General features: G+C 41.0%; 1 protein-coding gene across 1 annotated transcript in view; it reads right to left on the bottom strand.

Annotated features, from left to right (window-relative positions):
- LOC126272503 (C-factor-like) overlaps window positions 1-14563 on the bottom strand; it is a 39303-nt gene that overhangs the window by 3028 nt on the left and 21712 nt on the right. The window contains exon 4 of the mRNA XM_049975397.1: window positions 14219-14368. Within this exon, the coding sequence (XP_049831354.1) occupies window positions 14219-14368 (150 nt within the window). The remainder of the gene's footprint in view (window positions 1-14218; window positions 14369-14563) is intronic.

Genomic DNA, 14563 nt, shown 5'->3' with positions numbered 1-14563 from the left:
TGGTTGGATGAGTCTTGTTTTACACTGCTTCCAGGTTATAGCCTAGTTTATGACCCCAGAGTGACACATGGTGGCGTTTTTTTATGACATGGACAGCCATAGTATGGTATTCCATGGATACCATGGTTACTCTGCAAGGTCGCACTACTGCCAAGGATTATGTGACTATTGTGACTCATCAGGTCTATCTCACAGCACGATGTTTGTTCTCCGATGGTGATGCTTTGTTTCAAGATGACAGTGCCTCAGTTCACACAGTTCACATAATCCAGAACTGGTTTTGTGAATACAAGGACAAGTTATTGTATCTCTCCTGGCCACCACAGTCACAAGATCAAAATATTATTGAGGCTTTATGGTCTACTTTGGAAAGAAGTGTGCATGCTCGCCATCAACCTCTGTCATCGTTACCTAAACTTGCAATTGCTTTCCAGGAAGAATGGTGTAAGATTCCGTTGAAAAACATACAGGACCTGTATTTATCCATTCCAAAATGACTAGAAGCTGTTTTAAATGCCAATTGGTTTCCTATAACATAATGAGCCTGGCAACATGTTGTGCTTTTGGTGTGTTTCTGTCCACCCTCTGCATAGTTATTTCCAGACTGTAGCAATTTTTTTACCTGAAGGGAGCTCATATAAAGTTGAAACTGTGTGGCTACAGCTGCATTAAACTGCAGTCATGTGTGTGTGAGTTGCAATTGTGTTAGAGTGAGTGTGAGTGAGTGTGTGTGTGTGTGTGTGTGTGTGTGTGTGTGTTTTCTCTATTTCTGACGCAAGCCTTATGGCCAGAAAGCTTTATTTGGAACAGTCTTTTTGTTGTGCCTATCTGGAACTCAGCATCTCTGCTATATGGTGAGTAGCAACTTTCGTTTTGTGAGATTTAAATTTTTCCGGCGTACATATTATTCCACAAAATTTCGGGAGAACTGCCAGATGTTTGTAACTTCCTACCACAATATTTCAGCACAGAGTCTTCTGGCCATCTTCAGTATCACCTCTGCACCAAAATATTGTGGCAGGAAGTTACAAACATACAGCAGTTCTCCCGAAATTTTTTGGAACAACTTTCCTTTTCATAATATTGTTTCATTCCATTCTGGCTTTTCCAAACTCGAAGAAACTCATTCCTGAGAGAGAATGCTCTTATATTTAAATAATATCGATTGTTCTCCAAAACATATTTACCTTACATTAATAAGAAAGTTGAAGAACCTGTTGCAAAAGTGTACACAATTATTAGCATATAGTAGGATGGGAGCCTACTTTCTCTGATTCTGCAACTCCACGTTTGTAACCACAATACTATGGTGAAAATATACAACTCTCAACAATATTGTTATACATTTCTGGATCTCCTGAAGGCATTTACTGCTGCTGTCTCATTAACTGAATTTAATTATAACAAATTGTACCAAGAGTGACGTGTTTGTTGAACAGCATACTGTCATAAGCAGAAGATTATAATATTAAACAACGAAACATGACAAAATCTAATGTGGCATCTCCAAAGAGATCAGTTTCTAATTTCATTTGAATGTCATTACAGTGTACTCATTTTAGTCCCTCATGGTGGAGATAGCCAACATCTAAAACTGATTGAGTATTTGCATCCATGACACCTCTGGATGTAATGAGTCTGTTGAAAAGATGGATATTATGATTGTAAACATCTAAAACAGAACAAGTATTACATAACATTACGCCCTAGGCTAAATGCACCAGTTTTTGGAATGTGGATAATTTAATTCACACCAAAGAATAAGTAACAATAAAAACATGTAATTTACCATTGCAAACAAATCCTGAAGAAATGAAAACAATTCGGTCAACTTGAAAAGTCACAATATCTTTATTTACTGATCACCATAAAAAGAGCTGCACCCAGGACCCAACCAGTCCACTGCAAATAGGTAGATATGTTGCACACCGTCAACTGTGCCAATGTTCCCTTTGCACAGTTGGCTGCACACTCGGGAAGCATGGGTGATGCCATGACATTATACCCACTTTTTTAATACAAGAAGGCTGCAAATGGCCATTCCAGCCACTATAACAGTGGATAGTGTCACTAGAGCATCACAAGAATGTGCACGATGTCTAGGCTACATGTTTGACAGCAAAGTGCCAGCTAGATGAGTTCAAGAGTGGCCAAATCATGTGGTGTGGTTAATATAGTGCTGTCTTCTAGCCTTCTTAGGACATCTGGGAGATTTTCAAGTAGACAGCTCACTGCTGTTATCTTTGTTTTCAAGCAATATATACCCATACCCAAATGCTTTATACATCATTGAAACATTTCCTTTATCATGGGAGCTTAAAATTTTACGAATAAATTAAACACTCACAGTATGGCACAATTAATATATCACTTTAGAGTAACAACTACTTCAATGTGACAAAGGCACTTTTTAATATGTTCAGGTTTCTGCTACCCTTCAGAACAGATGTATTTAAAAAGAGAGCCTCTTTTGAACATATCTGTGTGCTCATTCATTTAAATGAAGGGCTACTCTTCAACTAAGCTATTTTGATTTCATGACACGTGTTGGTGATGGAAGAACTTAAATGAATCTATAGCAATGTTTCTGTATGTTCTTGTTTGTCTGAGCAGTGGTGAGTCCATTACAGTTTCTCTACCAGAGAGCTTCTGTATTGTCTCAGCATGCAGGATGGTTATAGTTACACGAATACCAAAACTGTGGTTTCTGGGCTTCTGAGAAATGATGTAGCTTGCTTTAGGCTAGTGCTCATCTAAGAAGAAGACAATGTATCAATAGTGAAATAATAGTTCTTAACTGGGACCAACATATCTTATGCTATTTTCCAATAGTAGTGTTTCAAAACTCTTATTTCCCTAAGCTACAAAACTTGTTCTTCAAAGGTCATTCCCTGGAACAGTATTTCATTGCCCAGCTTTCACTGCAGCACAAGGCATTTCTGTAGAGCTACACACACACTGAAGTAGCTTATTGGAAAAAAATGACAGGTGAGGCTTACTGGCAACAAAAAGATATGGTATTTTATTTTGCATTTCACTCAGGACTCAACAACTGTTCGTGGATCTGTGGCAATATCTGTCCGTTTAAAAACTGACATAAATATTGACGCCCTGCTTTTCCTGTTGTCAACATATCCATTAGCTAACCACACACTCAATTCAATTGTTGGTTGTTTTGACACACACCACTTTCTCTGCTCTGTGGCTGCTGACAGTGTCATGATAAACACCAATGTGGGTATTTTGACTATTTTCCTGATTGCATCAAAGATCTGCAGAAAATAAACTGTTGTATACTATTTAGCATTAACTGTCCTTTGGTCCTCTAAAGAAATGGTCACAACATGTTCAGTGTGTAACTGAGCACTGAGTGATCATTTCCTTGGAAGTGTTTTGTGAATGAACTGCTTTGGTTGGTTTTAGTTAAGCAGTTGACAGCTACTTACTTTCTGGATCATAGGAAGACATCCAGTTTTCGTCGCTTGTTATGATAATGCACAATATTTTGAATTTCCTTGGAAGAATTTTTTGAACATTTCCTTACCTCAAGTGGGGTGATACTATTTTTGAGCTTCGCGAAAAACTGTGGGCGATACACTGGGAACAGGTATTTTTTTACTATTATACCAAAAGTACTACAGCCTTCAATATGCTTAAGAAAGCCTTTATTTCATGGTAGGTAATATTCCAAACCTATTTTCTGGATTGACAATGGATTTTCATCAACCTTAATGCAATCCATCACTGACAGAAACATGACCATAAAAATGCTCTGCACACCAATTATAAACACTTTTTTACTCAAAGTGATCAATTACAAAAATTGTGCTATTAAGTGAGGTCTTGGCTAAAGTACACTTATAGTGTCCATGACTCTCACATCACATGCCAATGTTAGCATTTTGTTGATGTCCGTCATAGATATGGTAGCTAATGAGACTGCTGAATCCAATGATAATCTTTCAGAGGAAGATACTAAATGAGTACATTTATTTCCACTATGGAGAATCTAAGACAGCTCAATGGTCTGACAGATTGCCCTATAGTATAGCCCTATAGTATGCGTTAGGATGGAATACGACAATTTGGTTGTGTGAGTTGGTGTAAAAACCTAGATGTGCTGGTGGGCTGACTTATAGGAAACCCAAGGCCTAGGTTAGGTTGGAATGTGGCAATTCGATTGTGAGCTGGTGAAGTGTACAAATTTCAACACAGATGTTTGAGTGCCATAATACATTGATGTGTAGTGTAGCCCGAAATACACGTTAATTATTGCAATAAACCAATAAACCATTCGGGATAAATTCTAGGGTATGATTCCATCTGTCAGCTTTGACCACTGGTATCATACCAGGTGCAACACACACAAAATTTCAAAATGGTGATCGTGGCACAAAAAAGTAATCACAAATTACAGAATTGCTGAAATTCTTAATTCTAAATACACAAATTAATGGGGCACCCACAGAAAAGTGGAGTTCTGAGTGGGGAGGAACTAAGGGTTAATTCTAGTGTGCGATTCAAATCCTCAGCTTTGAGCCATGACATCCTAAGTTTATCTAATCTAAAATTAAATGTTACCTATGGTTGTCTTAATAACTAGAATAAACTATGCTGTTTATTCAAAATACATCACGATTTCCAAGGTGTGGTTAGCAGGAATCTAAGAGCACAGCTTAAATTATTGTGTGTGAAACAAGTAGCAATCACATTTATAATCTGGGTTCTTGTAAATATTTGACTGTTTTTCCCAAATGTGGCATAACTCCTTTTAGGATTTATTTTCTGTCAGCTCTGTCTACTCAGTTCAAGTGGTCCATTCCACATTTTGTTACTTTTCATAATTTCTTATTAGATGTGTAGTGTGATTTATTTTAGGTTTAAATTTTTTTTGTATCACTCTGAATACATGAGTTACATAGCTCAATTCTAGGTGTCAATTCGATGATTCATACTTTTTTGTGATTTTTAGCTACATCTTGTTACTGTCTGTTGTGTTTCCTACATTCTACTATTACTGTTACTCCGAGGTTCTTACAGTATGTATTACTTTCAGATAAGTCCTAGAATACAATTGCACCCATAAGTTTATTGCACACTAGAATTGACCCCCATTAGTTTACCTTATTCCCATTTTGCTGAAAATTCTGTCAATGTGGTTAAACTCTAATCTAATAGAACCAAACACCAGCCAACTTTATTTACAAACCACAGGAAATTAAGAATGAGCTTTCTCCTTCGCTATTGATAATCAATTCAAGATTCAATGTATTTAGTTCCCATCATTAATCACATTAATTGCTACCCACATCATCATACAATGTGACAGCCGAGGGCAGTGTAAGTGCTCTTTTACCATGAATTTGATTAAAAAAGAATACTTAAAACTATGTGAATACAAAAACTGAAAGAGTTTATGTGAAATCTTTGATAACTAATTAACACAGAGTTAAGAGAATTTAGGGTCCTATGTAAACAAGTAATAAAATGTGTCTCTTCAAGAATTTAATTGGAGAAAACTTCTTGATTCTTTTGTGATTTATTATCTACGTACAACAAAAATTACGAGGGTGGTTTGAAAGGTTCTTAGAATCATCATGAGAGGTCAGTGCTAGCGCAACGAGTTGTTCACATGATACTCATTGGACTGTTGCCAGTAAACACGTGCCACATCATTGCTCTTGGAAGAGAGCTGTGGCAGTGATGTGGCTCTGTTGTTGTTCCCGCGTAGTGATTTGCGAAGATGGAAAAAAATCGAGATTCGAGAAACGATTAAGTACTTTGTAAAGAAAGGTATGAAAGCAGAGGACATCCATGCCAATTTCCAGAGTATACTGCTCCTTCATATTCAACTGTTGCCAAGGGGACAAATGAATTTAAATTTTTTTGGCAGAGCTTAGATGACGATCTGTGCAGTGGTTGGCCAAGATGTGTCACTACCCCAGAAATCATTGCAAAAGTGCACAAAATGGTCATGGAGGATGGCCGATTGAAAGTGTGTGAAATTGCTCATGCTTGCCAGATGTCATCTGAAAAGGTATACCATATTTTAACTGAAGAATTAGAAATGAAAAAAAATATCTGCAAGATGGGTGCCACAACTCTTGACACTGGATCAAAACTGCATGTGAATAGATGCATCGAAACAATGTTTGACCCGTTTTAGGAGAAACGTACAAGATTTTTTGCACCGGTTTGTGAACACAGATGAAACTTGGGTACACTACTCTACCTCAGAGACAAAACAACAGTCAAAACGGTGGAAACGTGGAAACATACTGATACTCTGCCACCAAAGAAAGCAAAGGCAATTCCTTCAGTGGGAAAGGTCATGGCATCAGTGTTCTGGGATGCAAAGGGGATTCTGTTGGTAGATTATCTCCCCACTGGGCAAACAATAACTGCAGAATACTATGCTAACTTCCTGGACAAATTGCAGCAAAAGATGATTGAAAAAAGACCATATTTAGGAAGGTAGAAAGTCATCTTCCAATCAAGACAATATGCGCCTGCGCGCATGTGCTGTTGCCATGGCAAAATCACACGAACTAAGGTATTAATTGTTGCCGCACCAACCTTATTTACCTGATATGGCTCCATCAGACTTCCATCTCTGGTCAAAACTGAAAATTTTTCTTGGTGGATGAAGATTCACTTCAAACAAAGAACTGATAGTCGGAGTTGACAACTATTTTGCAGGCCTGGAAAGTCAATTTCGAGATGGGATCAAGGCACTGGAACATTGTTGGCCCAAGTGCATTAAACCACAAGGAGACTACATTGTAAAATAAAAAAAGTTTTAGTGATGTAAGTACTTTTTTACTATTCTATTCCGAGAACTTTTCAAACAATCCTCATATGTTTGAAGTCATTACAGATACACAGTCTTACATTAGTGGTGTGTTAATGGATTTTTTTTAATTTAGGAGAGAAACTGATTTATTTGTCTACATCAATGTTATCTCCTTCAAAATAGTCTGGAATAAATACTATACACTCATCCCAGTACTTGTTCTAATCTCCCAAAACACTTCTGGAAGTCGACCTTAGATAAAACTTTCTGCTCTTTTCGTGATAGAGTTTTAACCTCATTCATGTTTATTGGAAAATGATTCTTTACAGTTTTATTTATTTTCTGGAACAGGAAAAAGTTGCATGGGACACAGTCTGATGAATATAGAGTTTTCAAATGCCATGAATAATGTCCCCACAAACCTGTGCATTTTTAGACTCATGCATGCAAATGGTGTTGAATCTGAAAGTAGTACTCCTTACTAGCCATTCGACCTTGTGGTAAGAACTCATAATGCACTATGCATTTGAAACTGAAGAACACAGTGTGCATGCCTTCACATTTGTCTGCAAAACATTGGAATCAGTTTCATGACATCAGTAAGCTGATAAGCCAAAATCATCAGCAATTTCTCTGATTGTGGTTCAGTGATTGTTCATAACCTTTTCTTTCACTTTTCTCACAATTTCGATGTTTGATAATGTTTCCTGGGTGTTTGTCAGCTTCAATGTCCTCACAGCCTTTTTTGAAACACTTATACCACTTGTAAAACCTTGTTTAGTCATAACAAACTCACCAAAAACAATACTTGACACTTCCAGAATTTTGCAGCACTTTTTCAGTTCTTACAGGAAAAATTAATATAAATTTTCTTGTTAATTTTCATGTAAAGTAAATAATTGCTGTTTAAAACGCTGACAGTGGATTAAATATCTGTATGGCTAAGTCTGCAGAGATCAAGAGAAGGCCTTACAAATCAGATATATGATGAAATTGCTATGAATAATTATGTCATCCAAAAAGAGATATCTGATCAAACTGAATTAGTATATAAGGAATTTCCAGAATCAATTAAGAAAAGTATAGCAGGATATCTACATAACACCTGTTTTGATATTGGAAATTTGCAAACCATGGGTGAGACATCAATACCGCTCTTTCCTTATGGAGTAATGCCACTAGTGTTCCATGAAACTCATAGCTGAAGAGCTGTAATCAATACAAATGTCATCAAACATAGAGGAATAGTGATATCATAGGTCTCAAAGACTTCATATGACCACTGATTACAATTGGAAAAGAGGTCAAATTCAGCACAGATCCCTGTGAGACCCCATTCTCCTGTGTATGACATGAGAAGTACTGTCGGATGCAGCAACATGAACACAATGTGACAAGTGAGAGCAAATGTTCTGGTTAAAGACTGGAAGTGGGCCTCTAATGCCTCACCTTTACAACAGAATGATGATACATTAGCAATATATTAAGTCAACAACTTTTCTCACAAGAAAGAGGACAGTGATGTGGTGTTGTGATGCTCAGAAGCCACCTATGTAGTTGACTATATGTGAATTCAGTGATCAGTAGTAGACCTTTCATTCAAGAAAACTAATTAGTCTCAGTGCGTTCCTCTCATATGGGTTTTTAGCCAGTTTCAAGACTGCGTCAATTGTGGCTTCTCTTCACTGGGTTGTGGAATCATGCTAATGCTAAATGCAATTATAGATTGTAAGGATTTAGCTTTAGCTATCCACAGTTGATTCTAGAAATGAGTGTTGTGGCACACAGCCAAAGTGCAGAGGAGTTTCTACCTGCACAAAGGGACATTATATCATTAAAAATATTGTAAAGTGAGTAGACATTGTTATTCTCCACTCCCTTTTGGGTATTTGCAAACTGGGGGAAATATTGTAAGATGCAGTTGCTTCAGTGAAAGTACACTGAAATATGTTTAGAGAAGTGTAGTGTCAGTAAGAACGATACTGATTGAGAAGTTGCCACTTGGCAACCAAAGGTGAAATAGAACATGGTCATGGTCCTTATGGTGGCTACTTATCTTCCCCAGCATTCACTCTTTGCCATTTTATAAAGTAGCATGCTCAAGCACAGAAAGCCTTTTAAAAGTGGTTAGGTTGACCACTGATTTGTGATGCTTGCATTGTTGGAGCACCTGCTATGATCATCAATAGTTATAACAGTATCCTGTATATCTCAACAGGACTGGTTAGAGGGAAGTAGTAGTTGGACCCTCAACAAGGAAAAGGGAATCATTAATTCTGTTATGAAAAACATAGATTACTGCTTACTATACAGGGTGAGTCACTAGCTATTGACACCTAGAATAACTCTGAAAGTATGATAGTAGCTGAAATGTTTGTGGGACAACTGTTGCATGGGACAATGGGGGCCATAATATGACATTGGGTTTTTGTTACTAAGTGGGTCACATCAGAGATATGAAGGTCAACTTTGCTTTTTTTAAATGGGATGCTATAGTTTGGTACTTATTTTTTGATAGCAGCTATCGAGACAAATCCAATGATGTGTAAGAGTAAGGTCTTTGAAGGTCAACGAAGGTCAAAAAGGTGGCATGAACATCCATTTACAGAAGGTGTTCAAAGTGATGACCACTGCTATCAATGCAGTGCTGCAATCTTCTTATCATGGACTGAGTGGTATTCCTTATCACATCGCCACTTATCAAAGCACATCCTCCTTCTTTGTATGCATATCCATTTGTTATCACGTGATTCATCTTATCTTTGTTCACTGCGAAGTATAGAAGGAGTTTAGTAGCTGACAACTTTTTATATTCTCCAATCAAGATATCATATTCTGGCCCTATTTCTTTGGCCTTTTATTTTACCATCTAAGAGCAACTTAGTACCAGGATTTTGGATTTTACATAAGGTCATCCAAAGAAATAGGTTTTCTTCTCTTTGCAGCATGTAACAGTTAAAGGCCTTTAGTTACGTTTCAGAGAACTCTTTTACGTGCTACTTATTCTGTCACGAGATTCTGAGAAGTCAACAATAGTGGGGCTACCTTATAACCACATAACAATGGTAAACAGGTTGCAAATTTTGCAAATCAAATTCTGAGAGCAAGCTTAAAACATTCTTATCTGTACATCTGTAGATGGCTGCCGAACTAGCACAAGAGGATTGGGACAGAATTGATGGAGTGTCTTGGTCACTAGCAGCATGCATTAAGAGCAATGCTACAGCCCGACAATTGGCAAAATTTGAACGCCTGAACAGCAGAGTGCAACAAAATCATGACACTCGCAAGGTTGTAAATTTGAATGCAGAACACTAGATGAAGCTACTCTGAAGGTTCTTGGCAGGGTCCTAAATTTCGCTGTCACTCCTAGAGATCTAGCGGTAGCCAACTTCATCAGCTCTGTGGAACAAGTCGTCAACACACTACCCTCAAGTACGGCTGAAGAGATTCGGAGAGAGACGTGCAGAGCCCCTACCAGAGCCAGGCCACCTAAGTCTAACATCTCAAGAGACGAGAGGATGGCCCTCAGGAGATTACGAGAAGATGACGGCATAGTGGTATTACCAGCTGACAAAGAGAACTCCACAGTCATACTGCAGAAAGGTGACTATGACCTGAAGATCCGGTGACTTCCGGAGGACCCAGCTTACAAACCACTGGAGCAGGATTCAACTGACAGGGTGGACAGAAAAACCAAGTCTCTGCTGAAGGAAACTGGCTGGCCTGAGAAAGTTATCAAACAACTGAAATCCAAGGCACCAATACCACCCAGACTCTATGGACTACCTAAAATCCACAAAGAGGGTGTACGACTATGACCCATTGTGAGCAATATTGGGGAAGCCACCTACCCAGCTGCTACATATTTCAACAAAATGTTGGCACCATATGTGGGAAAGAGTGCACACCACATCCGCAACTCACGGGACTTTGTGGAACGTCTTAAAAACCTACATTTCTCAGATGCAGATTTATTGGTCAGTTTTGACATGGTCTCCCTGTTCACCAGAGTGCCCCTTAAGGACACGCTTGACTTAATCCATGAGAAATTTGATGGAGCTATGCTGGATCTGTTTAAGCATATTCTAACATTGACTTACTTCCTATGTGGAGGTCAATTCTATGAACAGATTGAAGGGGTGGCGATGGGTAGCCCCTTGTCACCAGTAGTGGCCAACCTGTTCATGGAGAAGTTCAAGGACGAGGCTCTTACAACTGCCACTTGCCAGCCAACATGCTTCCTGAGATACGTTGATGACATATTTGTCATTTGGCCCCATGGTCGCGAAAAACTGAAAGACTTCCTGGACCACCTGAACTCAAGGCATCCGAATATTAAATTCACCATGGAGCTAGAAAAGAACGGTCAGCTTCCGTTTCTGGATGTCCTGGTGAAGAAGAAGGTGGATGGCACCCTCAGCCGCAGTGTGTACCGAAAGCCAACACACACAGACTTATGCCTACAGGCCGACAGCTGCCACCACCCAGCACAAAAGACCGGGGTGCTTAGAACATTCGTACACCGAGCTCAGACACTGTCTGACTCTGACAGCCTGGCAGGGGAACTTGAACATCTTCAAAAAGTGTTTGCTAACAACAGATTCTCATCCAGGGACATCCGCAAAGCTCTACATCCCACCAGATGTCAGGATACACCGGAGAACGAGCAAGAAGAAGAAATGAAGAAGCTGGCGTTTTTACTGTATGCCCTGGACTGTTTCTGCCAATATCAGCAGAATACTAATGAAACATAACATCAAGAGTGTCTTCTGCCCACCTAGCAAAATCAGGGCTTTACTTGGAGCAGTCAAAGATGACCTGTGCTTAAGGACGCCTGGCATTTACAATATTCCTTGTGAATGCTGTATGTCCTACATTGGCCAAACGACTAGAACGGTGGAAATCAGATGTAAGGAACAACAGCGACATACCAGGCTAAAGCAGGCCACAAAATCAGCAGTAGAAGAACACTGCCTAGAGTTGGAACATTCCATGGATTATAAGAACACCAAGGTCATGGTCCAGACCCCCAGGTTCTGGGATAGTTTCATCACTGAATCTATAGAGATAAAGATGGCACAAAACCTGATTAACCGGGAAGCAGGATACCAGCTAAGCACTGCATGAAAATATGTTCCAACACCAACAACGAGCCTCAGACATCCGCACACTATGGGCACAAACCAAGAAGGGAACACCAGGAAGCCTCAGCCGCAGTCGGAGGCGGCCTGAGCAGGCGCGAACAGAATAGGTAATGTCCAGAGCGCCACTCACGGGTGCGGACCGAGAAGGGAATGCCAGGAGGCCACCACCGCAGTTGGAGGGGGCCGGAGTGGCCGCGGATGTAATAGGGGACACCTAGAGTGGCAGGATAGTGCGACTCGGGGCATGGACCGACTGGGGAACGGCAAACAGAAAACCAGGCACCGGACAGGCATAAATAAGCGACCCGGTCCAGCAAGCAGCCAGTATCAGGGAACACCTGATGAAGATGTCAAGTAATGACATCAAAATATCGTGTTTGGAAGACGCTGATATCCGGCAGAAAACCCGATTTCCACGAGATGTCAACATTCTTATATTTCGTAACAGCATTACAAGTGATTTCTGTTTGACATTTCATCTCCTATCTGCTGTGTAGTCTTCAGAGAGCAGTGTATGTTGATACACTCCTGGAAATTGAAATAAGAACACCGTGAATTCATTGTCCCAGGAAGGGGAAACTTTATTGACACATTCTTGGGGTCAGATACATCTCATGATCACACTGACAGAACCACAGGCACATAGACACAGGCAACAGAGCATGCACAATGTCGGCACTAGTACAGTGTATATCCACCTTTCGCAGCAATGCAGGCTGCTATTCTCCCATGGAGACGATCGTAGAGATGCTGGATGTAGTCCTGTGGAACGGCTTGCCATGCCATTTCCACCTGGCGCCTCAGTTGGACCAGCGTTCGTGCTGGACGTGCAGACCGCATGAGACGACGCTTCATCCAGTCCCAAACATGCTCAATGGGGGACAGATCCAGAGATCTTGCTGGCCAGGGTAGTTGACTTACACCTTCTAGAGCACGTTGGGTGGCACGGGATACATGCGGACGTGCATTGTCCTGTTGGAACAGCAAGTTCCCTTGCCGGTCTAGGAATGGTAGAACGATGCGTTCGATGACGGTTTGGATGTACCGTGCACTATTCAGTGTCCCCTCGACGATCACCAGAGGTGTACGGCCAGTGTAGGAGATCGCTCCCCACACCATAATGCCGGGTGTTGGCCCTGTGTGCCTCGGTCGTATGCAGTCCTGATTGTGGCGCTCACCTGCACGGCGCCAAACATGCATACGACCATCATTGGCACCAAGGCAGAAGCGACTCTCATCGCTGAAGACGACACGTCTCCATTCGTCCCTCCATTCACGCCTGTCGCGACACCACTGGAGGCATGCTGCACGATGTTGGGGCGTGAGCGGAAGACGGCCTAACGGTGTGCGGGACCATAGCCCAGCTTCATGGAGACGGTTGCGAATGGTCCTCGCCGATACCCCAGGAGCAACAGTGTCCCTAATTTGCTGGGAAGTGGCGGTGCGGTCCCCTACGGCACTGCGTAGGATCCTACGGTCTTGGCGTGCATCCGTGCGTCGCTAAGGTCCGGTCCCAGGTCGACGGGCATGTGCACCTTCCGTCGACTACTGGCGACAACATCGATGTACTGTGGAGACCTCACGCCCCATGTGTTGAGCAATTTGGCGGTACGTCCACCCGGCCTCCCACATGCCCACTATACGCCCTCGCTCAAAGTCCGTCAACTGCACATACGGTTCATGTCCATGCTGTCGCGGCATGCTACCAGTGTTAAAGACTGCGATAGAGCTCCGTATGCCATGGCAAACTGGCTGACACTGACGGCGGCGGTGCACAAATGCTGCGCAGCTAGCGCCATTCGACAGCCAACACCGCGGTTCCTGGTGTATCCGCTGTGCCATGCGTGTGATCATTGCTTGTACAGCCCTCTCGCAGTGTCCGGAGCAAGTATGGTGGGTCTGACACACGGGTGTCAATGTGTTCTTTTTTCCATTTCCAGGAGTGTATTTAAACTTGCAATCTGTATCTGCAGGACACTACTCCGATTCACGTAGAGTTTCAGCAGGTCACTTTCGAAGTAGGTCACTTTTGCCCATGGGCACAACCTCATTATCATTTCTTAACCATAGCAGAATATTGCTAATAAACTGTTGCTTGGGATTCAAAAGCAGCTGTAGACCTGACAGCAGGCAGTGCAACCTGTTGCAAACAAACATTACTGGTACAAAGTAGTTCTTCTGGTCTACAAAGAAATGCTTGCTGTACAAGGATCAGGAAAGCTTACAAGTGAATGTAATAAGATAGGCTTATTATAAAACTAGTAGAAGTGTACAGCACCTTGCTCTCTCTGTAACCATAATATCCTCCAAAAGTGTTCCGTGACACTGAACCAAGGCCAGAGCTAATATTGACAATGGCAGCTTTCCCAATACCCAGCTGAGCAGATGCATTGTGGCTTGCAGCTTTCCTCAAGAGTGGAACCAGAGCCTGCAACAGTGTCACCAAAAATTTAGAACTAAATGCCATTTAGATTATAAACTATTGTTTGATAGTTGTTATGCACTCAATGGCCATTTAAAAGGAAAAATACAAACCAAATGAAAGAAATTCCACCTGCAGACTTCTGTAACACACAAACAGCTATAAACACAATCCATCTCTTGTATTATTACAGAAGAGTTT

Source organism: Schistocerca gregaria, chromosome 1 (genome assembly GCF_023897955.1).
Source record: "Schistocerca gregaria isolate iqSchGreg1 chromosome 1, iqSchGreg1.2, whole genome shotgun sequence".
Taxonomy (NCBI): Eukaryota; Metazoa; Arthropoda; class Insecta; order Orthoptera; family Acrididae; genus Schistocerca; species Schistocerca gregaria.
Note: the sequence above shows the minus strand (reverse complement) of the source record. Positions and strands in the feature narration are given on the sequence as shown.